Source organism: Rhamphochromis sp. 'chilingali' (assembly GCF_963969265.1).
Source record: "Rhamphochromis sp. 'chilingali' genome assembly, chromosome: 16".
In the NCBI taxonomy this organism is placed as follows: Eukaryota; Metazoa; Chordata; class Actinopteri; order Cichliformes; family Cichlidae; genus Rhamphochromis; species Rhamphochromis sp. 'chilingali'.
Genome location: NC_137943.1, coordinates 1490676 through 1516695, shown reverse-complemented (window position 1 = coordinate 1516695; position 26020 = coordinate 1490676). Strand labels below are relative to the sequence as shown.

Below are 26020 nucleotides of genomic sequence, written 5' to 3'. Positions count from 1 at the left end.
GGGAGACGGAGTATAGCGGAATACTCAGTCGAGTTTTGGACTTTGGCTGAAGAGACCGGGTGGGGGCAGTCGGCATTGATAAGTACCTCACTGAATAATGTTTGTGATGAATTGAAAAATGAACTGGTAATGAGGGACTTACCTTTGACTCTCTCTGATGTGATTACACTGTGTATGAAGGTAGACGAGCATTTAAGAGAGAGCCGGGGAACCGGAAACTATATTACCCAGAGGCATCTGGGACACACGGAAATGGCGCTGGGCGGAGGCGCGACCAGTGGCGGAGGCAATCAGGTGTCGGACAGTATGGAAGAGGGTGAACAACCCATGCAATTGGGGCGCTCCAGACTAATGCCTGAGGAGCGACATTGACGGTGGAGGGCCGGTGAGTGTTTTTACTGTGGTTGCAAAGGCCATATCGCCAACGCTTGTCCGGCTTGGCCAAAAGACCGCCCGCCAGTAGAGAGGAGAGTATGGGTGGATGAGGTCTCCTGTTCACGGTCTCCTCCACGTCTCATGATTGCAGCAAAATGAACTGTGCAACTCATGCGACTCATTCTCTTAGGGCTCCGATTGACTCTGGGGCAAACAGAACTTTATTGACGCTTCGCTGGCGCATAAGCTAAAACTAAGCACTGAAACACTACCACACTCTCTTCAAGTTACAGCCCTCAGTGGTCAGCGTCTCCCAGACATCACCCACATTACAGAGCCCATTTCTTTAACCCTTTCTGGAAATCATTCTGAAACCTTGCAGTTTTCAAAGCCCCCCTCACACCGCTAGTCTTAGGCTACCCCTGGCTGCGTCAACATAACCCAGTCCTTGATTGGAGAAAGGAGAGTAACCTGGGGTGGGGGGAGGAGTGACCTCAAACTGGGTTTTTTTGCAAAGATAGAGCGTGCTCGCTGCCTCCTTACCAGCCGTACGATTGCGGGATTGACCTTCTCCCGGGCGCACCGCTCCCTACCAGCTGTTTATACAGCCTTTCACAGCCTGAATGTGAAAGCATGGAAAAGTACATTAACGAGTCACTTGCTGCAGGTTTAATTCGCCCCTCATCTTCCCCAGTAGCCACTGGCTTCTTTTTTGTGACCAAGAAAGACAAGGGTCTATGGCCCTGCATTGATTATCGAGGCCTCAACAACATTACGGTTAAAAACAAATATCCTCTCCCGCTGTTGAATTCCGCTTTCGAGCTTCTCCAGGGGGCCACAATCTTCACTAAGTTAGACCTGCAAAATGCAAATATCCTGGTCAGGAAAAGTGAGGGGGATGAGTGGAAAACGGCCTTTAACACCCATCTTGGCCATTTTAATATCTTGTCATGCCGTTTGGTCTCACCAATGCTCCAGCTGTTTTTCAGGCTCTGGTAAACGACGTGCTCCGGGACTTCATCAACCTCTTTGTCTTTTTTACCTGGATGATATCCTCATCTTCTCACGCTCCGTCACCGAACACGAACGCCATGTCAGACAGGTCTTACAACATCTCCTTGTGAACCATCTCTTTGTTAAGGAAGAGAAGTGTGAGTTCCACGTAACTACAGTTTCCTTTCTGGGCTACATCATTGAGCAAGGTAACCTCAGAGCCGACCCAGCTAAGGTTAAAGCCGCCATTAACTGGCCAACCCCTTCTAACCGCAAGCAACTCCAAAGCTTTCTGGATTTTGCTAACTTTTACCTTCGTTTCATTCGTGACTACAGTAAGCTTTCTTTGCCACTAACTCGTCTCAACTCACCCAAGGTTCCTGTCTGCTGGGATGAGCCTTCTCTCATCTGAAGCTACGTTTCGCCTCGGCGCCCATCCTTTTCCAACCAGATCTGAGTCTACAGTTTGTCGTGGAGGTGGACGCTTCGGACGCTTCGGACGCCTGAGTGGGGGCCGTGCTCTCCCAGCAACAAAGTGGTAAGCTTCACTCTTGTGCTTACTTCTCTCGCCGTCTCTCCCCCGCAGAAGGAAATTATGACGTGGGAGACCGAGAACTGCTAGCCATCAAGCTCGCCCTGGAGGAGTGGCGTCACTGGCTGGAGAACGCTGCCCAGCCATTCGTGGTGTGGATGGACCACAAGAATTTGGAGTATATTCGGTCAGCTAAACGGCCAAATGCCAGGCCAGCCAGGTGGGCCCTGTTTTTCACCAGATTCCAGCTCTCGATCACCTACAGACCTGGCTCTCATAACGTCAAACCCGGCACTCTCTCACGCCAATTCACTGCCTCGGAAGATACAGCTCAGGACTCCCCCATTCTCCCTCCCACGTGTGTTATTGGGACCCTGACCTGGGAGATCAAATTTGCCATTAGGGAGGGTCATTGAACAGAACCGGGCCCCTGAACGGGCCCTCCAGGTTTACTCTTTGTAGAACTCGTGACCTCTGTTAGGTCACGAGTGCTACATTGGGCTCACCTGTCACCCGGGGGTCCACCGCACCATTACCTTCCTTCAGCGCTTCGCCTGGTGGCCCTCTCTTGCAGAAGAGGATTGTGAATGCATTGCCACTTGTCCAATTTGTGCCCAAAACAACAACGTCCATCAGCCATCTTCCGGCCTACTCCAACCACTGCCTACACCAAGCCGCCCCTGGTCGCACATTGCTATCCACTTCATCACCGTTCAGCCACCTTCATCAGGTAACTCAGTCATTCTCACAGTCATCGATCGCTTTTCTAAAGCTGCTCATTTTGTTGCCCTCCCCAAGCTCCCCTCTGCTCTAGAGACCACCCAGCTCCTGACTGACCACGTTTTACACCTCCATGGAATCCCCACGGACATAGTTTCAGACAAGGGTCCACAGTTTACGTTGCGCGTCTGGAAGGAATTCTGTAACGTCGTCAGAGCTCAGGTCAGTCTCTCCTCCAGTTTCCATCCGCAGACAAATGGCCAAACGGGGTGGGCCAATCAGGAGCTCGAAGCGGCACTCCAATGCTTGACATCCACCAACCAGACGAATAACTCCCATGGATCGAGTACGCTCACAACAGCCTCACCTCCCCTGCCACCGGAGTGTCCCCCTTCGAGGCGTCCCTAGGTTACCAACCACCTCCGTTTCCTGCTGTTGAAGGTGAGCACTTTGTGCCCTCTTTCCAGCAGCATCGCCAGAGGAGTCGGCGCGCCAGGAGAGCCACTCAAGCCGCCCTTCTCTGCACGGCCGAGCGCTTGGCGTACTGTCACTGGACCCCGGCACCACCTTACGCGCCCGGACAGAAGGTTTGGCTGTCTGCCAGGTTCATCCGACTCAGGTCTGAATCCAAAAAACTATCTCCCACCTTCATCTGCCCTTTTGAAATTGACACCCTGATTAACCCTGTTTCTGTCCATCTAAGACTGCCCCGGAATACGCGGATTCACAATGTCTTCCATGTGTCACAAGTGTAACCTGGTCTCTCTAGCCTGATCGTGTTTGTGGATTATTGGAAGAGGAGTGAGAGTCTGTTTCCCTGGATTTCCCTGGAGCCCTGTCCCCCCACTTTTATATATAGCAGTATTTCTGCACATTTGTATATACATTTGGTGAACTGTGTAAATAAGTTGCTTGTGAAGCTTCCTATCTCGGAGTCCTGGGTGTGAGTCCTCATGACAAACTGTAACAAAAAGTTAATAACAATGCCTCAGTTAGCACAGCAGAGGCTTGGACCTGAAAATTCAGATTCAGATTCAGAAGACTTTATTTATTCCCAAGGGGCAATTACGAGACTGACCTTGCCGACCGTACATACAATACACAAACATCACATTGGAGAGACCGGTCAGGCTAGGTAGCTGGCCGGTCAGCCGCACGAGCAGACTGAGCTCAGACTTATCTGAGTTGATAAGTCATCACTTAACAACAAGACTGCCTATTTATAACCACAAATATTGTCATCTTTAGTAATCAAGTAATCTATTGATTATTCCATGACTTAATCAAGTAAAATACCACGGATAATAAATACTTTTGTCTTATTAATGAATAGTAATGAATATTCAAAAGAGAAAAAACAGGTTTTTCAAAATGAACTGCTCACTAGTGTCCATTTTAGAAATTACAACGTTTTAAAGTTTAACTGCAAAAAACATCTCAAAACAAAACCCTGTGATAGTATTTATGTGCCGTGCTAAAATGTTATGTTTTCTTAAATGCAAAAAATATATAAATAATCTTAGTCAAAGTGAAATAACTAAGGCATGAAAAAAAAAATGTACCTTTACTCTTTTTCTTGGAAGATTTTTCGCGGTGTAAAACAAACGGTGGTGGATTGTAGCTGCTCAAAGTCTTCATGTCCGAGTTTGTTGATGGTTGCTATGATGAAAGACGCCCAACAGCTTTTTCACAGTAAAGGTTTTAATGGTGATTACTGAAACAGTGCTGCTGTCTTGGACGCTAGAAACATGTTGTGTTTTTTTACTGAACTTGAGCTCGCCATGTCACTAATGGCTCCACATTAAACTGTGCCAGCGTCATCATCAGTGCAGCTGTTGTGTTAGCGATGTTTAAAACTGGGTGCTGGGCTTAATGTTGTTGAGTTTTTAATTCAAACACATGGTTGTATTGTAGGTCTCTTTTTACTCCGAAATGAAAATATTTTTTCACTCCCAAGACAATAAAAATATCCCAATTTTTGGGAAATAACAAAAATATTTGAAATGGATGGTTTTATTAATGCAACAGTCAATTAGAAATTTGTGTATCTCTATGTTAAGCTTTATTTCATGTTCAGAATCACTGGGGCAAATGCTGATAGAGATTTCTGGGGTGTGGGTGTGAGTATTAACAGTATATAAACTGGGGATGTTCCTGGAAACGAATTTCTTAGTTGACTGAATGAGGGGAAAAATGAGACTAGCTGTAAAGGTCCAGTTTTGTTTATTGATCTAAGCCTGAACAGCTACGCGTAGTGTCCAGTAGAGGGCTCTGTTGTTTAGTTAGCGGCAAGCTGCACTTCCAGCTCAGACCGGTTTTGTGGCGCACATGTCCCAGTAGGCAGCTCTCAATGAAGCGTGAAGCAGCGTGATACCGGACTCTAGCAAAACGAACAATTTGCAGTCCTTGGAATGCGGAGCGAGGTACATGTTTTAAGTTGTATTTCTTTGCTTAATTGATATTTTGTTGTATTTTCTGCTTTATTTGAGTTCATATTTGTAATAAGCGTCTAAGAAAATGTATTTTGTGTTTCTGTTTAGTTTTCACGGTGCATTGGCGCACCTGGCGCACTGTTAGATTCTGAATGAATCTCAAAGTAAAAATTACTGCACCCGTCGAGGCTCTCTCTATTTCTTCCTTGGTCCGGGGGACTGCTACAGTGAAAACTCGGTCGCTGAGTGAAGGCTACTTGCTAGCTCTCATGCCAGATGAGTGCAGCCCGTGCCACGAGGTCAATGGTCAATGGTCAATGGTAACTTTATTGTCCCTGATGAGAAATTGATTCGCAGTATGTCAAAACAAACAACAAACATACAACCAACACATCACGTACACTCGTTAAAAAAATACTATAAGCCTGATAAAACAACCTAGATATTCCATCGAAAAAAGTGCAATGTGCAATGGCAACAACACTTACAATTTAGTGTTGTTAATTAAGATAATAGCACTAGGTACAAATGACAATTTGTGTCGCTTTGTCTTCACTGCAGTCATTTTATAACGACGACCTGATGGAAGCAGTTGAAAATCGTTAAAGAGAGGATGATCTGAACACAACAGGACAGAAGTTGCCTTCCTCAGCACCTGCCTGTTATAAAAGTCCACAAGCTGGACCTGAGACCTCCCTGAAATCTTGCCCGCCACTTTAACCAGATTGTTAAGTCTGGTCTTATTATCCATGGACATACTACCGTACCAAGCAATGATACAGAAAGTTAAAACAGATTCAATAAAACTTTTATAAAAGAGAGTCATCATTTCAGATGAAACATTAAAACCTCTCAACCTCCTTAAAAAGTACAGTCTTTGTTGGGCCTTTTTCACTGTAGCAGCAAGATGTGACTCAAAGGACAGGGTCTTATCAAGAACAACCCCCAAGTACTTGTAACTATCCACCATTTCAATGGCTGCACCATTTACCACTGTAAGCGCAGGATGAGGGGATGACTTCCTGAAATCTATAACCATGTCCTTGGTTTTCAAGGTGTTAATCATTAAGAAGGACTGATCACACCATGAAACAAACTCCTCCACAACAGGCCCATGGGAATCCTCTTCACCATGAAGGAGGCTTACAATGACTGTGTCATCTGCGTATTTGATGAAATGCCTATTGGCCTGTGTGCTGCGACAGTCATTAGTGTACAAAATATACAAAAGAGGAGAGAGACAACAACCTTGTGGTGAGCCAGTGGAAGAGTTCAGCTGTTTGGAAAAACAGCCGTTTATTCTCACACACTGTGATCTATCAGTTAAGAAGTCTAAGATCCAACCAACGAGATTAAAATTAAGTTTAAATTGGTTAAGAAGCTTGTCCACTAAAAGATGTGGCTGGATAGTATTAAAAGCAGAAGAAAAATCAATAAATAAAAGCCGAGCATGAGCTTTGGCGCCATCGAGATGGCGATAAAGGAAGTTCAACAGAGTGACCACTGCATCATCCACACCTCTACAAGGCCTGTATGCAAATTGTAGTGGATCTATCAGCTTCTCTACTTGCTGCAGGATCTCCTTCCTGACAAGTTTTTCGAAGGACTTCATCACTAAAGATGTTAGAGCGACAGGCCTAAAATCATTTAATGATGTAGGTTTTGTGGTCTTAGCAACTGGAGAAATAATTGATTTTTTCCATACCTCTGGAACCTTCTGTTGCTGAAGAGATAAAAGAAAGATGTGATAAAAAATACCACATAATTGCTCAGCGCATGTTCTAAGCACCTGGCCACATATATTATCAGGACCTGGACTTTTATTAGTCTTACTCATTTTAAAAAGATTTCCCACCCTTCTTTCATCAAAGAACAAAACTGGGGGGCCTCTGGTGCTCTCTATTAAGGAATCAAGTGTATTCCTTGGAATATAGTTATCATTAAATCTCGAATAAAATCTGTTCAGCTCATTGGCTAACTGAAAATCTGAACTAAAACCAGGGAGACTTATCTTATTACAGTCACTGAGACAGTGACCAGTCATGTGTTTCATGCCAGCCCAAGCCACCCTTAAGTTATTGCTACCCATCTCCGCCTCTACCTTATCCTTGTATTTTATTTTAGCTTTTTTAATTTCTGATCTAATCTCCTTCCTAATTTCTCTAACTTTCAAGGTATTCCCTTCAGTAAAAGCTTTATTCCTTTCGTAAATCAGCCTCGTAAGAACTTTAGAGGACCATGGTTTGTTATTAGGGAAAGAATTCACAACCTTTGAGGTGGGTCCGTGTGTCAGCTGTGAGAGATTTCTACACCAGTCAAGGTCATCTTTGCTTCGTCGCCTACCTCCCCTTTGAACTCTGATTGTCACTTTACGAAGGTGCAGGTATCATGCCCATTAAGGACTTTGCTGATAACAAAGTTAAAATGTCTGCACACTAATTCAGAATTACTTGCCTTAAATATTTTTGTGGTTACAGCCTTAAAGGTATACTGCATTGCACTGAGTAATTACAATCTTTAAATTGTATGGGTTTATTCTTCTTGAAAGTAACGTTATGGTATATCAGCGGTATTTACAGTTACATTTTGTCTAATATGTGGGTGCTAATCTGTTTATTTATGTGATGTAAACGTCTGATGTGAGCATTGTTTCCAAAAGTAACACTCACATAAGTTTAAGTCCAGACGTTATCGCATAGAGCAACATACACATTGCAGTAACAAAATGTTGAACGCTGCTGAAAAAGCCGACGACTCAGAGCAACAAGGAGTAAGATCCAGCAATCGTGAAAGGCATTTAACTGACAAGGGTAAAGAAATGCAGGAATATGAGGCAAAGAAAAATGAGAAGGCATTTAACAAAGCTTATGACACTTGGATGAAGGCAGCTAAAGAAATCAGAACAAAGCTGAAAACTTTCTGCTCACCTGAAGAGCTAAACAATGCCAGTCATGACATAAGAGACAAGCACGCTGTAGTACAACAGCATTATGAACCCATTCGCCGCAGCCAATCCATGACGCCCGACATTGTTAAGCGAATGGATGCTTGTGCAGTGCTTACAACTGACATTTGTGAAGTTGTTGCTAAACGACAGGAAAATATCGATCAGCTCTTTAACGATCGCCTTGAAAAGGAAAGAGTACGAGTGATGTTAAACAAAAGGGACTATGGTTCTGTGTTTGGTGATACAAAAACTGAAACGTCGTTCCCGCAGGGTTCAGTTGCACGCTCAAAGGCAGATTCTACTGGCAGTCGTGAGGTGGAAGCAGAAGCTGAACTTGCAGCCAAAGTGGAACAAGCAAAGGCCACACAAGAAATATTGGCACAGGAAACCAAGATCAGCCAAATGGAAAATGAGTGGAAAATAAAGGAAGTGGAAACAAAGGCAAAGTTGGAGGAGGAAAAGACTAAACTTCAACAGTTAAAGGCAGACAGTGAAGTGAAAGTAGCAGCTGCACGAGTAAGAGCCCTTAGCGCTCAAAATGACATTGAAAGTCATGATCAAGTGTCCTGCTACAACTTAGAAAATTCCGCAAATCTCCCCAACAGCGCACCACGGCTCTCTTTAAATCCACAAGCACCAACATTTAGACCTCACAATACTACTCCAGAACGTGAAGAACTTAGCTTAGTTCAAGCCCTCGCCAGCTCTCTTACCCTAAACAGGCTTCCTGTACCTGAGCCCACCATCTTTAGTGGCGACCCCCTAAAGTTTATGGATTGGAAGGTATCCTTTATGGCACTAATTGGTGACAAACCTTTAACTGTGTGTGAGAAAATGTTGTATCTAAAGAGCTATCTTGCAGGTGAAGCACGAAAGGCAGTAGAGGGATATTTCTTCCGCAACAGTGAGCAGGCATACGCAGGCATTTGGAGCGTTTTAGAGGAAAGGTATGGCAGCCCATTTGTTATCCAAAGAGCCTTTAGGGCTAAACTCACAAAATGGCCTAAAATAGCTGCCAATGATCCTACAGGACTGAGGGAGTTTGCAGATTTTCTCCAAAGCTGTGCAGAGGCTATCCCTCAAGTCAAAGGCCTAGAGATCCTTAATGATTGTGAGGAAAATCACAAGCTTCTAAGAAAACTGCCTGAGTGGATAGTGCAGAGATGGAGCCGCATTGTGGTGGAGGAGCTAGACAAAAGCCAAGACTACCCCAACTTCGCTCGCTTTACAAAGTTCATACAAAATGAAGCTAAAGTAGTTTGCAATCCTGTTGCCTCACCATTCCTAATAAACGAAAGGGCATCAGAAGAGCGGCACGTTAAAAGAGCGAAGGCACTCAGTACTACCATCCAACCAAAGTCTCCACCAATCCCAGTATCTACTTCTAGACCTAAACCCCCATGTTTGTTTTGCAAAGAAGAATCGCACGGCATAGCTAAGTGTCCTGCTTTTGCAGCGAAAACTAGTGATGACAAGAAAGTTTTCATTCAAGAAAATCGTCTCTGCTTTGGGTGTTTGAGGAGGGGTCATGTAACCAAAGAATGCAGAGGACGTCACTCCTGTAGTAAGTGTGGTCGGCGTCACCCCACCTGTCTACACACAGAAAGAGTGAATGAACCTAAAGAAAAGAAAACTGAGGATTCTAAATCCCCAGATGAAGGTGCAAACAAGGAAGTGCATAATGTTATGACTCATGCACTAACAAGGAAACCATCTTCCACATCCAGCATAGTACCAGTATTTGTGTCAGTTGCATCTGAGCCTGAGAAAGAAATACTTACATATGCCCTGCTTGACACCCAGAGTGACTCATCCTTTATTTTAGAGGATTTGGCCTCAGAACTAAATGTAGACGCCCAGCCAGTGCAGTTAAAGCTTAGCACCATGACTTCCGTCGACACAGTCGTTGCAAGTAAACTTGCCAACAACTTACAGGTGCGTGGGTTTGATTCTGAGACTCGTGTCCGAATAGAACAAGTCTACTCTCGTGACTTTATCCCAGTTGACAAGTCTCATATCCCTACCAAGGAAACTGCACTTCAGTGGCCACACCTCGAAGGCTTAGCTAACAAGTTACAGCCATTGCAGAACTGTGAAGTAGGTCTATTGATTGGTTATGATTGCCCATCAGCACTAGCCCCCCTAGAGATCGTCACAGGCAAAATAAACGAACCTTTCGCACAAAGAACCCTACTAGGATGGAGTATTATTGGTTCTGGTAATCCTCACCTAGACAGAGAAGGTAACCAGAGTTATGTGCACAGGATCACAGTCAAAGAAATGCCCATACCATCAGCCACAGATGTACTCAAAGTCCTAGAGACTGACTTTAATGAGAGAAACTATGAGGATAAGTATGTATCACAGGATGATGTTCGCTTCATACAAATCCTCAGTGATACAATAAAACAAAGACCAGATGGGCACTATGAGATGCCGCTTCCCTTCAAGGGCAATGATCCACCAGCACTTCCCAACAATAGGAAGTTAGCCACAGTCCGACTGCAACATCTGAAGAAAAGGCTAAAGGCTGATAAACAGTATCATGAACATTACTGTTCCTTTATGAGAGACATTATGAGCAGTGGTGATGCAGAATTAGCACCTCCTTTGTCTGAAGGCAAGACTGCATGGTACATCCCACACCATGGGGTATATCACCCGAAAAAACCAGCCAAGCTAAGAGTTGTCTTTGACTGTTCAGCAAAATTTCTCGGTGTCTCATTAAACGACACTCTTCTCACAGGTCCAGATATGATCAACTCATTGGTGGGGGTACTCTGTCGTTTCAGAAAGGAAAATGTAGCCATAATCTGTGATATCGATGTTCCACCAGTTCTCTGTTTGTCCAGACATGCGCAACTATCTGAGATTTCTGTGGTGGCAGGATGGACAATTAGACAAAGAACCCAGAGAGTACAGAATGGCTGTACATCTATTCGGTGCCAGTTCATCCCCTGGATGTGCTAATTTCGGCCTGAAATATTTGGCACAACAGTACAGAGCAGACTATCCTAAGGCCTCAGAGTTTGTTGAACAGAACTTTTATGTAGACGATGGTCTAACTAGTGTCCCATCAGTTAAAGAGGCACAAGAACTCATCACCGAAACACAAGCAATTTGTAGACTTGGCGGTCTACATCTGCACAAGTTCAACTCAAACCAAAGTGATGCGCTTTCCCAGCTGGAACCCTCAGACAGAGCAGACACCACAGAACCGCTCGATCTCAAACCTGACACAACAGCTGAAGGCCATGTGCTCGGCATCCAGTGGTCAATCAAAAATGACACTTTCAGTTTCAAAATAAACACTAAGGACCAACCTCCTACTCGCCGGAGCATACTGTCAGTGATCTCATCCCTGTACGACCCACTAGGGTTCGTAGCTCCCTTCACCTTAAGAGGCAAAGGTATCCTACAGGAACTGTGTCGCAGAGGCATTGAATGGGATGACCCCCTTCCTGACAACTTACGCTCACGGTGGGAGGACTGGAAAGATGGGTTGGAAAGACTAAAATCGGTTGCAGTGCCTAGATGTTACCACCCACCAGAACTAACAGACATTGTAAAGGTGGAACTGCACCACTTTTGTGATGCTAGTGATTTAGGATATGGTGCATGCTCCTATATTAGGTACCTCAGCAACGAGAAGGTCCACTGTAGTCTTGTTATGGCTAAGGCAAGAGTCGCACCTACCAAGGTCACAAGTATCCCGCGATTAGAACTCTCAGCCGCAGTCACATCAGCCAGAATGAGCAGCATGCTAAAAGCAGAGCTTCAGATGTGCATTAATGAAGAGTTCTTTTGGACTGACTCCCAAGTAGTCTTAGCCTATATTAACAATGAGGCACGACGGTTCCACGTCTTCGTCGCCAACCGTGTTCAGTTAATTAGGCAAACTACAGATCCCAGACAGTGGCACTACATTGACACAGCTCAGAATCCTGCAGATTACGCCTCTAGAGGGCTCAGTGCATCAGAAATCATGTCAACATGTTGGCTGTCTGGTCCAAAGTTTCTGTGGGAACATGGCATTTCATATGCACCCAGCCCCTCAGCTGTGTTGTTAGTAGGGGATCCAGAAGTCAAAGCAGTCAAAGCTCTCACAACTCAAACAAGTGAACAAGACAATATCCTCAGCCGTTTATCAAGGGTTTCAAGCTGGTCAATGCTCCTTAAAGTGGTTGCAAGGATAAAAAGATTGAGATCCAGCAAAGCCCAGTATGGAAACTTTGTAACAGTAGATGAACGGAAAACAGCTGCTGACACAATAATAAAGCTCCTTCAGCAGCAGGCCTTTTCTCAAGAGATGGAAGTGTTGAAGGTGGGAGATAACCTTCCGAGTTCAAGTCCCCTCTTTAGAGTAGATCCAGTACTAGATCAAGGACTTCTCCGTGTTGGAGGAAGACTGAAGAAGTCAACACTCTGTCAGGGACTTAAGCACCCCATCATCCTCCCGAAAGACCATCACATTACAAAGTTGATCATTGCTCATTTTCATGCACAGATTTGTCATCAAGGTAGAAGCCAAACTCTCATGGGTGATTGGTGGGAGCAAGGAGGTTGCAAAACTAATAAGCAAATGTGTTCAATGTCGAAAACTAAGACGTTCACCAGAAGAACAACGCATGTCTGAACTTCCAAAGGAACGAGTTGAAATCTCAGATCCTTTCGTGTATTGTGGAATGGACTGTTTCGGACCATTTGTCACAAAACAAGGTCGCAAAGAGCATAAAAGATACGGACTCCTTTACATGTCTTTCCTCACGTGCAGTCCACATTGAGATGCTTGAGGATCTTTCTACTGACTCTTTCATCAACGCTCTGAGATGTTTCATCAGCTTAAGAGGAGCTGTTTGTAAGTTGTACAGTGACCAGAGTACAAACTTTATTGGAGCCAAAAATGAGCTAAGAGAGTCTCTTAAACAATGTGACATGGATGCCTTAGAAGCATTCCTTGCCAATAAACAGTGTGAGTTCGTCTTCAATGCCCCATCTGCTAGCCATGCCGGAGGTGTGTGGGAACGACAGATTCGAACCATCCGCAACGTTCTCAATGCCACCATTGCTCAATGCCAAGGCAGGCTGGATGACAGCTCTCTAAGAACTCTATTCTATGAGGCGATGTTTATAGTTAATGGTCGACCACTGAGCATCGATGGAATCAATGATCCTATATCTCCTGAACCTCTAACTCCAAATCACCTCATATTGATGAAATCAAAGGTTGCACTGCCTCCACCAGGAAAGTTTGTGAAAGAGGACTTATATGCAAGGAAACGTTGGCGCAGAGTCCAGTATCTCACTGAGCAGTTTTGGAGTAGATGGAAAAGAGAGTACCTTCTGAACATATCTACGAGACAGAAATGGCACGTACCACGCCGAAATCTTAAAGTCAATGACATAGTCATTATCAAAGAAGACATGCTTCCCAGAAATCAGTGGCAACTGGCTCGAGTGGTTGAAGCACCAGAAGAAGATGACGGTTTGGTCTGCAGAGTCAAGCTTCAAGTTGTCGATCGAGGCTTAATAAAGAAGCAGGGAACAGCACACAAACCTCACGTAGTTGAGCGACCTGTTCAAAAGCTTGTAGTTCTATTAGAAAATAACTAATTGATGTTTCAATCAATACTGTCACATCAGGCGTATTTGCGAAAGTTTATTGATGATGTATTTGAAATTGTGTTCGTACTTGTAGTAATGTCCATATGTTACAGCTGGAAATCATGTAAAGAATGTTGTTTATTATACATGATTTGGTGGGAGTGTAAAGGTCCAGTTTTGTTTATTGATCTAAGCCTGAACAGCTACGCGTAGTGTCCAGTAGAGGGCTCTGTTGTTTAGTTAGCGGCAAGCTGCACTTCCAGCTCAGACCGGTTTTGTGGCGCACATGTCCCAGTAGGCAGCTCTCAATGAAGCGTGAAGCAGCGTGATACCGGACTCTAGCAAAACGAACAATTTGCAGCCCTTGGAATGCGGAGCGAGGTACATGTTTTAAGTTGTATTTCTTTGCTTAATTGATATTTTGTTGTATTTTCTGCTTTATTTGAGTTCATATTTGTAATAAGCGTCTAAGAAAATGTATTTTGTGTTTCTGTTTAGTTTTCACGGTGCATTGGCGCACCTGGCGCACTGTTAGATTCTGAATGAATCTCAAAGTAAAAATTACTGCACCCGTCGAGGCTCTCTCTATTTCTTCCTTGGTCCGGGGGACTGCTACACTAGCTGAGTAGTCTAAAACTAAGAAACACTCAGACATTAAGTTAAATTTGACAACTGTTTAGTGGACAATGTCAAAGACTGTAAGGCATTTGAAACCATTAATCACATTTTTCAGTTGCTTAACTGTGCAGCATCACGCATCATCAATATTACAGGTTATACTCCAGACAAAGAAGAAGAAAAACACTTAAACTGAATATGATGTGATAAACATGTAAATGAAAACATGTTGCTACAAAAGACGTTCACATATTACTAAAATATGACAAATCAACATCCAAAAAACTGAACAGCAAGTAAAAAGTGCAGCACATTGAGCCATGCTTTATGAATGATGTACGAAACTTCATTAAAACCACTTCAGTGAAAGTTAAAATCTGAAATAACAGATCAATAAATCATTCAGGGTTTTCCTCCAGTTATCTGATGTCAGGCTGCTGGGAAGCAGCCGAAGGAGGAAAGTTCAGGCCTCCCTCTCACCCACCTCCTTCAGCTTATCCGAGGAAATCCTGAGCCTTTCCCAGGTCAGTTGATTGATGCAATCTCTTCAGTGTGTTCTGGGTCCAACTGGCATGCCCGGCTGAAACACCGTGCCCACGAGGCAACAGCCTTAGCTGGCTCGTTTGGGTGTGGAGGAGTATGGGCTCCACTCTGAACCTCTCCCGAATGACTGAACTCCTCACTGTGTCGCTGAGGGACAGCCCACCCACCCTTCGGAGAAAACTAAATTGCTCTTTCATTCTAATAGTGTTCATGTCTAAATTAGCAGATTTATGTTTGTAAACAACAGTGCTCCATCTGAAGGCAAATGGCCCCATAACATTTAGGATGCAACAATTTATCAGTATTGGACATCAATTTAAATTCCCTAATCTACACTAGACTTGTAGTCAAGACCGCCTAATCCGAGACCAAGACAAGACCAAGACCAGAGGGTATCGAGACCAAGACAAGACCAAGACCAAGTTGAGACGAGACCAAGACCGAGACGAGACCAAGACCAAGACCGAGACAAAAAAAGTCTTTAAACTGCAGCCAGATGCTATTCTATATACATATGCAGGACACCTTAAACTAGTTTTTTAATTAAGCAGCAAGGCAGAACAAAGTCGGGGCTGTATCAAGACACAGGGACTAAACCCCAATTCAACCAGACCCAGAACTGATCCGGAATTAAAACAGGACTACAACAGTTCAAAATCAGGACTACTGAGGACTTAACCAAGACAGAACCAGAATCAGAACTAGATGATAGCAGCACTAAAAATCATCATAGACCTGCACTACACTTATTTTTTAATTCTACCAAAGTCCACTATTTAGATTGAGAAACGTTTATATAATTATTTAGCCTTGTTGTGCAAACAAGCTGCATAACTTAATAAATATAGAATTTGAAAAGTAACAAACCTAAAAAGAAACACTAGGTACGAGATACATGTTCTGATGAGTTTTGGCAAACAACCATTTGACTAACATGTGAGTCTCACCTGCTCTTATTCATCTCTGTTCTGTCCTCATCCTCTCTCTCCCTCTCTCTCCCTCTCTCTCCCTCTCTCTCTGTTCCTCTTTGTGCTGACAGTCATCAAATATACAGTTGAAACCAGATATTTACTCTTCAGATCAAAACACAAACACTTTTTTAATTGTAACATCAAATCAGACTAAATGTTTATTTTTTAGATAAATATAAAAACACATTTGTTAACTTTAAGAGTAAAGAGAGAAACTATCTGTATTTCTTAATTGTAAATGGCACCAAATTGTATTCAAACTGAGCCACACTTATGGAGCTCCACAGTTCTCTTCCTGGTGTTTTGGTTGACATCTCTTGATGTTCCCATGTCACAGAAACAGGCTCTGTGTTTTGTCTTATATGCATCCACAGCTGTGCCACCAATTTACTCACATGGACTCTACTAACCAATCAGAAGCTTCTTCAGCTCAGAATGGAATCGTCTGGAGTTTCTTATTAATTAACAATAAACTTAGTGTATATGTACTCCTACATTTGATGAAAGTGACTAAAATAGAAGCTCTGTCTCTCTTTATTCTGACATTTAACTAATTCAAAAGATATTTCAACATTTATTTATCTAAAACAAAAGTTTACTCTAAATTGATGTTGTACAGTAAAAAAAAGTTTTTATGTTTTCTCCATAAAGTGTATGTAAATATCTGGTTTCAGCTGTGGATATACTGCTGTGTATTGAAATCCCTCTTGTTTTGCATAGAAATATACTGAACAACATCCAAAGCATAATATATAAAATAACATCTACCTGAGTTTTTTCTTTGAAAGAAGCTCCTTATGTCCATTGTTGTGTTCATCAGTACACAACTGAAACCGATTTAGAGTTTGTTTAGCCGTGGAGGGAAACAACTGAAAATATGAAGTGTAAGCTAAGACTCTCTAAAAATCAGCATTGCTGTTCGGCTTTTTATTTATCCATTTGTTGATTCACTCGAAGAGCAAGTAACGCAACCAAGTGATCAGTTTAATCAAAGTCTTTCGTGATACACCGTCATATTTACATTATTAGTTCAGTACGAATGATTTGCTTTGATACCTGGTCAAACTTAAGCTCTCCTCTGTCTGCAGCAAACTCGCAGGCAGCAGCTTCTCCCCCCTCACTCACATGGGTGCTGTGCTCAGTCGCCTAGTGCCTGAGCTCGGATCATACCAAAATTAGGGGGAATTTACGACGGTGCGCTCTGTGCTTCGTGTGTTATTTTTGTTTTATACAGTTGTCAGTCAGGCATCTAGCTAACAAATTACACTCCAAAAGACCCCATGCTTCTGAAAAAAATGACCCGGGCTTAAGCCCAGTAAGCCACCCCCCCGCTCTGCTGATGGTTGACTCCAAATCTCCCGAACACTATGTCGATTTGAGACCGCAAGACCGAAACAGCGAGACCAAGACCGAGACCAAGACAAAAGTCCGTCGAGACCAAGACAAGACCAAGACCACGTAAAAGTGGTCTCGAGACCACGACTGGTCTCGACACATCCAACTCTAATCTACACTATATTCTGCAGAAGAATTTCCTTGTTGGCCTTCACACACATATGAACCTGAGCGACAACCCATTCTTAATCCAGATGATTTAATAGGATGTCGGCCCACCCTTTGCAGGTAGAACAGCTTTCATGTGGCCTAACACTTTATGGCTGAGTTGCTGTTGTTGCCAGTCGCTTCCACTTTATTTGTTAATTGCACCTTTGCTTTGAATGACGGTGGCAAAACAGAAAAACACTGAACCAAAAAAGAAAAAACACACACCAATCTGTATTCTTGAAAAAGTCTTCTCCAGAAAAAAAAAAGGTGAAGCACAAAGAAAATGTTCAAGTCAATTAAAAATCGAATAAAACAAAACTACACAGTTTGCAAACAATAACTAAACTGACTGTTTGTGTAGGTTCACAGTCACCCAGGTCGTGGTGGTCCGAGGAGCTTGGAAAGAAAATGGTGGTAAAAACTGACACGATTGTACAGTCGTGTCTTCGGCTTACTGCGGTGGATGCAGCACAAAGACCCGGGTTACAGAAAGCGAGCGGAGCATGATCCGCCGATGCACCACAAGGATTGTGGGCGACACATGTGAGGTCAAAATCATCACGACACACCCATGACACAGTGAGCATAATGCCCCCATTAGACTGCTCAAGAAGTAAATCTCTTGCAGCATCTCTTGGTGTCTTTCTACCAGAACTCCACTGAGGTGTCTGCACTTATGCCATTCTGTTATAGTAAGGGAGCAGCTCTGCAGCACACAAAAAGACAAACAAACCAGCTGCCTGTCCTGGAAGACATCTTCATCTCCCGCTGTTAGAAAAAAGATTTGTTGTCAACTTCAGGACAACATCGATTAGAACATGCACCAGACGATTCACCAACAGTCTTTACCTTAAAGTCACTACCATCATGAACAGTGAACTGAAAGCACACCTCATATACTAAACATGCAGTAATTACAGGAATAAATCAAAATATGCATTTTGGTGGTCTTGTGTTGTTTTCCATGTTTAATGTGCGTGAATGAAAGAAATATATTTATATTATAACATATTTTTATATTCATTGTTAAGTGCAACCTAATTCCATTTTAGATTTCTTTACAATCATAATAAAGAAAAAAGTTAACCACTGTGCTGCCCTGCATTTACCGAGTATAGTGTGCTATTGTGCTGCATGTATTAACTGTCTATGAGTTCCAATACATGCTGATTTTCAATCCTCTGCTCCGTTTCCAAATCCTACACCCTGTGCAATCTTTGGAGCTTGTCTTGAAGTCAAAAAATGAACAATAAGCACAACTGGAGACAAATAACTGTATGTTTCTCTTAACATGTTTGAGTCTAAGAAAAGATTTTGACAGTTGGGAGTTTTTGCGATTCTAAAACTACGACCAGTGTCTGACATTAAGTGAAAAAACTGTTAGCTATGTAGCCTGATTAGGAGAGCTGTGGCACTGGTACTTTCAGCTGTAGAATGTCAGGATGTTCTATTTTAAAAGACTGAAGTAACTTGAGACACTGAGAAGTCTGTTGGATGGCCAAACATAACTCCAAGCAGCTACTTTGCAATGAGGCATAAGCCTCCAGAGTCCGACTGAAAACACCAGACTAGACTGGTTTCTGTAAGATCTATGAATAACTGTATACATAACTATAAAACTGTTATGATTTCTGTCATTTAGGTCTATTGAGCCAGTCTTTCATTATATTCCTTTCATAATACCACCTACATCCGCTTTACAGAAAAAAACTATCATAATCTAGAAGCAGAAGGCCTTCTGAAATATCAAAGTGCCATATAAGAATTACAAATTGAGCTGACAAATTATACTGATTTGATTTCAGTTGCATATGTAGGCGATTTATCACCAATGCCCATTCAAGCAATAAAATTAAGCAACAACATTAATGGATTTCCAACTCTCGTTTTGTGGCATGATGGTTATTTTTATTTATTTAATTATTTAAGTGACCGGAAACAATTTGTGAAGCTGGGTGTCCATTCCTCATCATGCTTGGACATTGCTTGTGGTGTTCCACAAGGCTCTGTACTGGGTCCAAAATTATTTATTATTTATATAAATGATATTTGTGAGGCATCTGATATATTAAAATTAGTATTATTTGCAGATGACACAAATATTTTTTGTTCTGGGGGGAATCTAAAGGAGCTGCTGGATACAATTACTTCAGAAATGTGCAAAATTAAAAAATGGTTTAACAGGAACAAACTATCGCTAAATCTAAGTAAAACTAAAATTATCTTATTTGGGAATTCCCTTAGAAATGCACAAGTGCAGATTCAAGTAGATGGTGTGGAAATTGAAAGAGTACTTGAACATAAGTTTCTTGGTGTGATTATAGATGATAAATTAAACTGGAAGTCTCATATAAATCATATACATAACAAAATTTCAAGAAGTGTCTCAATCTTGAGTAAAGTAAAACACATTCTGGACCACAAATCACTCCACATTCTCTATTGTTCCCTGATTGCACCGTATTTGAATTACTGTGCAGAGGTTTGGGGCAATACTTACAAATGTTCGCTATCATCAATCTTTATATTACAAAAAAGGGCCATAAGGATAATCCATAAAACTGGTTACAGAGATCATACAAATCCACTATTCTTAAAATCAAAAATTCTAAAATTCACAGATCTGGTTCATTTTCTCACAGCACAAATTATATATAAAGCAATAAATAACCTGCTTCCTGACAATATTCTAAAAATGTTTTCTAAAAGGGAACGGGGATACAATTTGAGGGGGGAATTAAATTTAAAACATCCTCGTATCCGTACAACATTAAAAAGTTTTTGCATCTCTGTGTGTGGAGTGAAGCTGTGGAACAGGCTAAGTAAAGATATGAAGCAATGTCCAAGCATGGCGCAGTTTAAAAAGCGGTTTAAGGATATGGTTTTTACAGGGTACAGGGAAAAGGTAAAGATTTGATAGGGTGTTCTTGTCTAATATTTTCATGTGTGTGCGCATGCACGGGTTTGTTGGTATGGGGAGATATATATATATATATATATATATATATATATATATATATATATATATATATATATATATATATATATATATATATATATATATATATATATATATATATATATATATATATATATATATATATATATATATAATTGCAGGTTGTGTATCCTTGAGGTGTTAATGGGGTTATTGTAAATGTGTATATGTGCGTATGTGTGTATATACGTATGTATGGATAGATAGAAACATATATGTGTATATATTAAAAAAAAATTACACATAACATATAATGTAATTGCAAGGAGGTATTTCTGTAGTCTATTGATACTAGATAGTGGAAAAGGGGTGGGATTAAATAAGCTTATGCTTCTTCCTGCTCCTTTTTGAACATGGACGTTATTTGGAGTTGTGGTTGCTCGTTTTCCTTTTGTTTGCTTTGTTCATTTGTCTCTTTTAATTCTATTTTTTTTATACTTTTTCAACATGTTCAAAATAAAGATTCAATCAATCAATGGTGTCAGAAGTGGACACAAAAATCAAGCTTTTTAATTTTATCAGTTTTAACACACAGCTTTAGCATTAAACAGCAACACCAAGATTGCAGCAAGCACTTAATCAATTTAATCTTTCTGTGCAGCTGTGATGATTACACACACATGCATTATATATGCACAATATATGTACATATGTAGATATATACTAATTACATCAAATATATCAAGCAACATGTATGGAATTATGTAGCAAAAAAAGAAAAGATAAATAACTCGAAATATGTTTTAGAATTTAGATTCAAGAAAGAAGCCACCCAGCTGCAAACCCTCGGCCTTCTCTCAGCTTCATGATGTCGTCACCTGAAATGGTTTCGCCTCACAGGTGAGCCTGTCAGGGTTCATTGGTGGTGTTGGGACCATCATCTATGTTGTGCAGAAGTCAGGTTGGTGCACAGCTGACAGCCCTATTTGACAGCTGTTAGAGTTCATATTATGGCAAGAACCAATCAGCTAAGTAAAGGCCATATCGTGCCATCGGCCCCTCTGGCCGATGGCACGATATGGCAGCCTCGCTTCTGTCTGTCTGCCCCAGGGCAGCTGTGGCTACAACCATAGCTTGCCTCCACCAGTGTGTGAATGTGAGAGTGAATGAATAGTGGTATTGAAAAGCGCTATATAAATCCAATCCATTATTATTATTATTATTATTATTATTAAAGAGAAACAACAGCCCATCATTACTGTAAGAACTGAAGGTCAGTCAGTCCAGAAAACTGCTAAAACTTTGAATGTGTCCCCAAGTGCAGTCAGAAAAACCATCAACACTACGATGAAACTGTCTGACATGAGGACGCCCCAGGAAAGGAAGACCAGGAGTCCCTCTGCTGCTGAGGATACAATCATCCGAGTCACCAGCCTCAGAAATCACAAGTTAACAGCAGCTCAGATTAGAGCCCAGATAGATGCCACACAGAGCTCCAGTAGCAGACACATCTCTACATGTTCAGAGCAGACTGTGGGAATCAGGCCTTTATGGTCAAATAGCTGCTGAGAAACCACGACTAAGGAAAAGCAACAAGCAGAGATTTGTTTGGGCCAAGAAACACAAGATGAGTCCAAATTGGAGAACTTTGATTCCACCCGCCGTGTCTTTGTGAACGATGGTCTCTACATGCATGGTTCCCACCATGAAGCATGGAGTTGATGGTTTGCTGGTGTGGGGGGCTTTACTGGTGACACTGTTGGGGATTTATTCAAAACTGAAGGCACACTGACCCAGCATGGCTACCACAGCATCCTGCAGCAACATGCCATCCCATCATGTATTGTTCAACAGGACAATGACCCCAAACACACCTGCAGGCTGTGTGAGGGCTGTTTGACCAAGAAGGAGAGTGATGGAGTGCTGCACCAGATGGTCTGGCCTCCACAGTCACCTGACATAAACCCAGTGGAGATGGTTTGGGATGAGATGGAGCGCAGAGTGAAGGCAAAGGACCAACAAGTGCTCAGCACCTCTGAACTCCTTCAAGACTGTTGGAAACCATTTCAGGTGACATGAAGCTCATGGAGAGAACGCCAAGAGTGAGCAAAGCAGGAATCAAAGCAAAGGGCGGCTGTTAGGAAGGATCTAACATATAAAACATGTTTTGAGTTGTTTCACACTTTTGTTTACTACATAATTTAAGTGAGAATCTACAATGTAAATAGTCATGAAACAGAAGCCAAGCCATGTATTTAGGCTGGTAGACTAAATAATGCAAGGGTGACTAGAAACTAGAAACTAGGGCTGGGTATCGTCACTGATTTCTTGAATCGATTCGATTCAATTCGGGGAAATTTTGCCTCAGACAGTCAGAAATAGTATAATTCAGATCATGTATCAGTACATTTCCATATTTTTATATCTATAAAAAGAAAACTGACACTTGCGAGACTTTACCAAAGGTGTGAGCATCACAGCAGAGGCCTTTGTGTCAAAGTAACTGAGAATAAAACATAGAAAAACATGAAGGTGATTTTCCTGTTCTGGGATTTTATAAAAATATTCAGCAGTACATCAAAAACGAAAGAAAACCATTAATCAACATATGAACGTTACCTGATGCTGCTGAAGTGAAGCAGAGCAAAGTTACAGAGGTTTTATTAGAGACACAGCTGAGAGTTTTTCAATTTTAAAAAGTTTAAATTTGTTCAGTGTTGAACAGCAGAAATGAGGCTTTCTTGTCAGAAGTAAGTAAAAGGAAAAAAACCAGCGGCCGACAGCCTGTAAACTACGGTAGACTGGTGCGTAGTAAGCAAGCGAATAATGCAGAAAACAGATTTTTAGAGAGCTGTGCATGAAGTAAAATAAATTTATATTAAAAAAATCAATTCAGGATTTTAATGAATCGTTATCCAAGCTAGAAGTGATTTTAATTGATAAATCGATAATCAAAACCCACCCCTACTATATGTGTTCATTCACAGTTTTGAAGCCTTCAGTGAGAATCTACAATGTAAATAGACATGAAAGTAAAAAAAAAAACATTAAATGAGAAGGTGTGGTATAGGGATAATTTTCTTCAGATAAGCAGAAGAAAATGGCAGGATGATTTATTGCGTTGTTATTTTTAATGTTTAGCAAAACGGTTGTCATGGATTTTCAAACATCGTCCATCATTCATAATGCATGGCACACTTTTCCGTCACAATTTATGAGTTTTTCAGTGGTTAATTTGTCATATTTTAGTAATACGTGAACATCTTCTGTAGTAACATGTTTTCATATTTAACATCTGTTTGTTTTAAGTGTTTTTCTTCTTCATCGTCTGGAGTATAACATGTAACCTAAGGAGCTTGGAAAGAAAAGCGTCTGGACTTCTCTAAGTTGCTTGAAGACGTTTCACTTCTCATCCGAGAAGCTTCTTCAGATCTAGGGTCAAATGGTGGAGAGTCCCAGATTTAAGCCCTGTGGGAGGGACAATGGACCCCCTAATGTCTTCAAGCAATTTAAAGAAGCCCAGAAGTCCAGAAGTCTCTCCAAGCTCCTTAGACTACGATGACCTGGATGACTGAGAACCTTCACAGAAATATAACATGTAACATTGATAAGGCACAGCATGATTCATTATTGAAGAACGTGATCAGTGATTTAAAACGGCTTTGTTATCAGTTTTTGACATATTCTATTAAACAGCTTTCACATTTAACTCACTGAGTGTTCCTTAGTTTTACACTGGTAGGTTAGTCAACAAAGAAATTAGTGGCTAGGAACATCACTAGTAAGCACAAGCATTTTAGTTGATGGTGACAAAAACATTATGTGTGACCTGATGTCCCCTCGCAATCCTTTAATCACCCTTTGATTTGGGTTAGAATGAAACGACTGCCACCATTTAAAATCCCCATTTTCAGAGCAGCCGCAAAACATCCATGATGGGCTCAGGGACACATGGGCCACTTCTGTTTTACATGCATGTGAGTAGTTCTATCACAGAGGACACATTATGGCCACATTAACAATTAAATATTAGCATTTTAGTTGTTTTTTATGTTCAACGTGAGGGCTGGTTGGTGTATCTTTGATCAGGCCAGGTGGGGGTTTCCAGAGTGTGCTGTCACATCACACACACACACACACACACACACACACACACACACACACACACACACACACACAAATTCGTTATCATAGTGTGTAAGATAAACTACTGTACAGAAGAAAAGGGTGCTTTGGTTATTCTGGGAGTTTGGTTGAAGAACAGTCAACACCTGTGCACCGTTTTATCTTACCTCCATCACCATACGTCTCCACGCCATACCCGTCCTGCAGGCCGTTACTCCAGGTACCCTCGTACCTGGCCGGCGTGTTTACGCTTTGCCTGACTCCGTAACGGCCCTTTAACCCATGAGTCCACTCTCCTCGGTAAATCCACCTCCCTTTGGTTTCAATCCCGAGCCCGTGTCTCTTCCCCTGCGCCCAGTAACCCTGATACGTGTTCCCACTGGGCCAGGTGTAGACGCCAACTACCTCGAAACCGTTCGACCAGGAGCCAGAGTACTCTCCCTGGCCCTTGGGTCCGGTGCACACACCGTGGCCGTGGGCTTTGCCATCCTCCCACCCTCCGCAGTAGGTCCCCCCATCATCAAAGTCGAATCGACCGCCCGTCATTCAGAACTTGAGGGTAAGTGTTACTCTGTAGCTTCCAGTGACGTTCCGATTTTGCGAATTGCTGTTAAAAGTGATGTAAGACTGACAGTGTAGTCCAGGTCAGAACAGGAGTTCTAGGCGGAGATATGAAGGAGCGGCGTGTACCGGCAGCGGTGTGCCGGGATTTGAAAGAGGGACGTGGAAGGATGGGAAGCAGTCGCCACTGCTGCCACAGCCGCTTCCATACCGCGTACTGGAAACTCCCCCACTCGTCTCTCACAAGTCATTTAGCTCAAAGCTGTCAGTGATCAAATAGTACTTTGCTTCCTGTTTGACTTTTCAAAATAATACCACAACCTGTTGCGTGGGTCGAATCTGATTACACGAGGTAAAATTAATTGGGACGCTTCAATATTCATAAACATTCAGGAATGCCTTCATAGTTTTCAAGTTGTACATCGTTACATTATTAATGTCTAGTTATATATAACTTTAGTAACATAACTTACGCTATAAACAATGTGAAACAAAAGGCAGCATATTCCCTAAATATCGTATTTTGTTTCTTCCCAAGTCAAAAACAGTATTCTTTTCATTCCTCAGTTTTATTTTTGTGTCACTTAGTTCAGATAGCTTGTGATCTAGTAAAGGGCTAACACGAAAGGATGAAATCCTGGTAACAAAGGCTGCAGTAAAATTACAAATGAACACTGATCATACAGAACCTTAAGCATACACTTAATATAGATGATAATCTTGAGCTGATGCAGTGCTCTGCATTCTTCTGCTCAGAGGGAGCTGAGAAGCTACTCAAATGGATGGATAGATGCATGTGTTTGTGGACCTGGAGTTTCTCACGTGACTAAATAGAGTACTGTGACAAACTATTACATTCCATAACTCAGTGACTTCTAGAACCAGCAATAACTTGAAGTAATTGTTTGCTGTCTGACTTCATCTTTCACACTGTTGTTGAGGAATATAAGTATTTTTCAGTACATTGTAGTCTGGGGGGGCATTCGTTTATGCACAGCTTTTCAAGGTCCTGCAACAACACTTCAGTTAGGTTGAGGTATGGACTTTGACTGGGCCATTGTGACACCATGATTATTTTTCAGCTAATCTGGTTGAGATAAGCTGGTTTTCTTGGGA

General features: G+C 42.1%; 1 protein-coding gene across 7 annotated transcripts in view; it reads right to left on the bottom strand.

Annotated features, from left to right (window-relative positions):
* Positions 1–25105, bottom strand: part of LOC308413106 (junctophilin-1-like) — a 64762-nt gene extending 39657 nt beyond the window's left edge. For all 7 annotated transcript variants that reach the window (XR_013974670.1, XR_013974671.1, XM_080907896.1 and 4 more), the window contains exon 1: positions 24511–25105. Coding sequence is in view for 5 of the 7 variants with exons in the window: in XM_080907896.1 (XP_080764022.1) it covers positions 24511–24889 (379 nt within the window). In the remaining 2 variants the exon portion in view is untranslated. The remainder of the gene's footprint in view (positions 1–24510) is intronic.
* Positions 25106–26020: the final 915 nt, after the last annotated feature.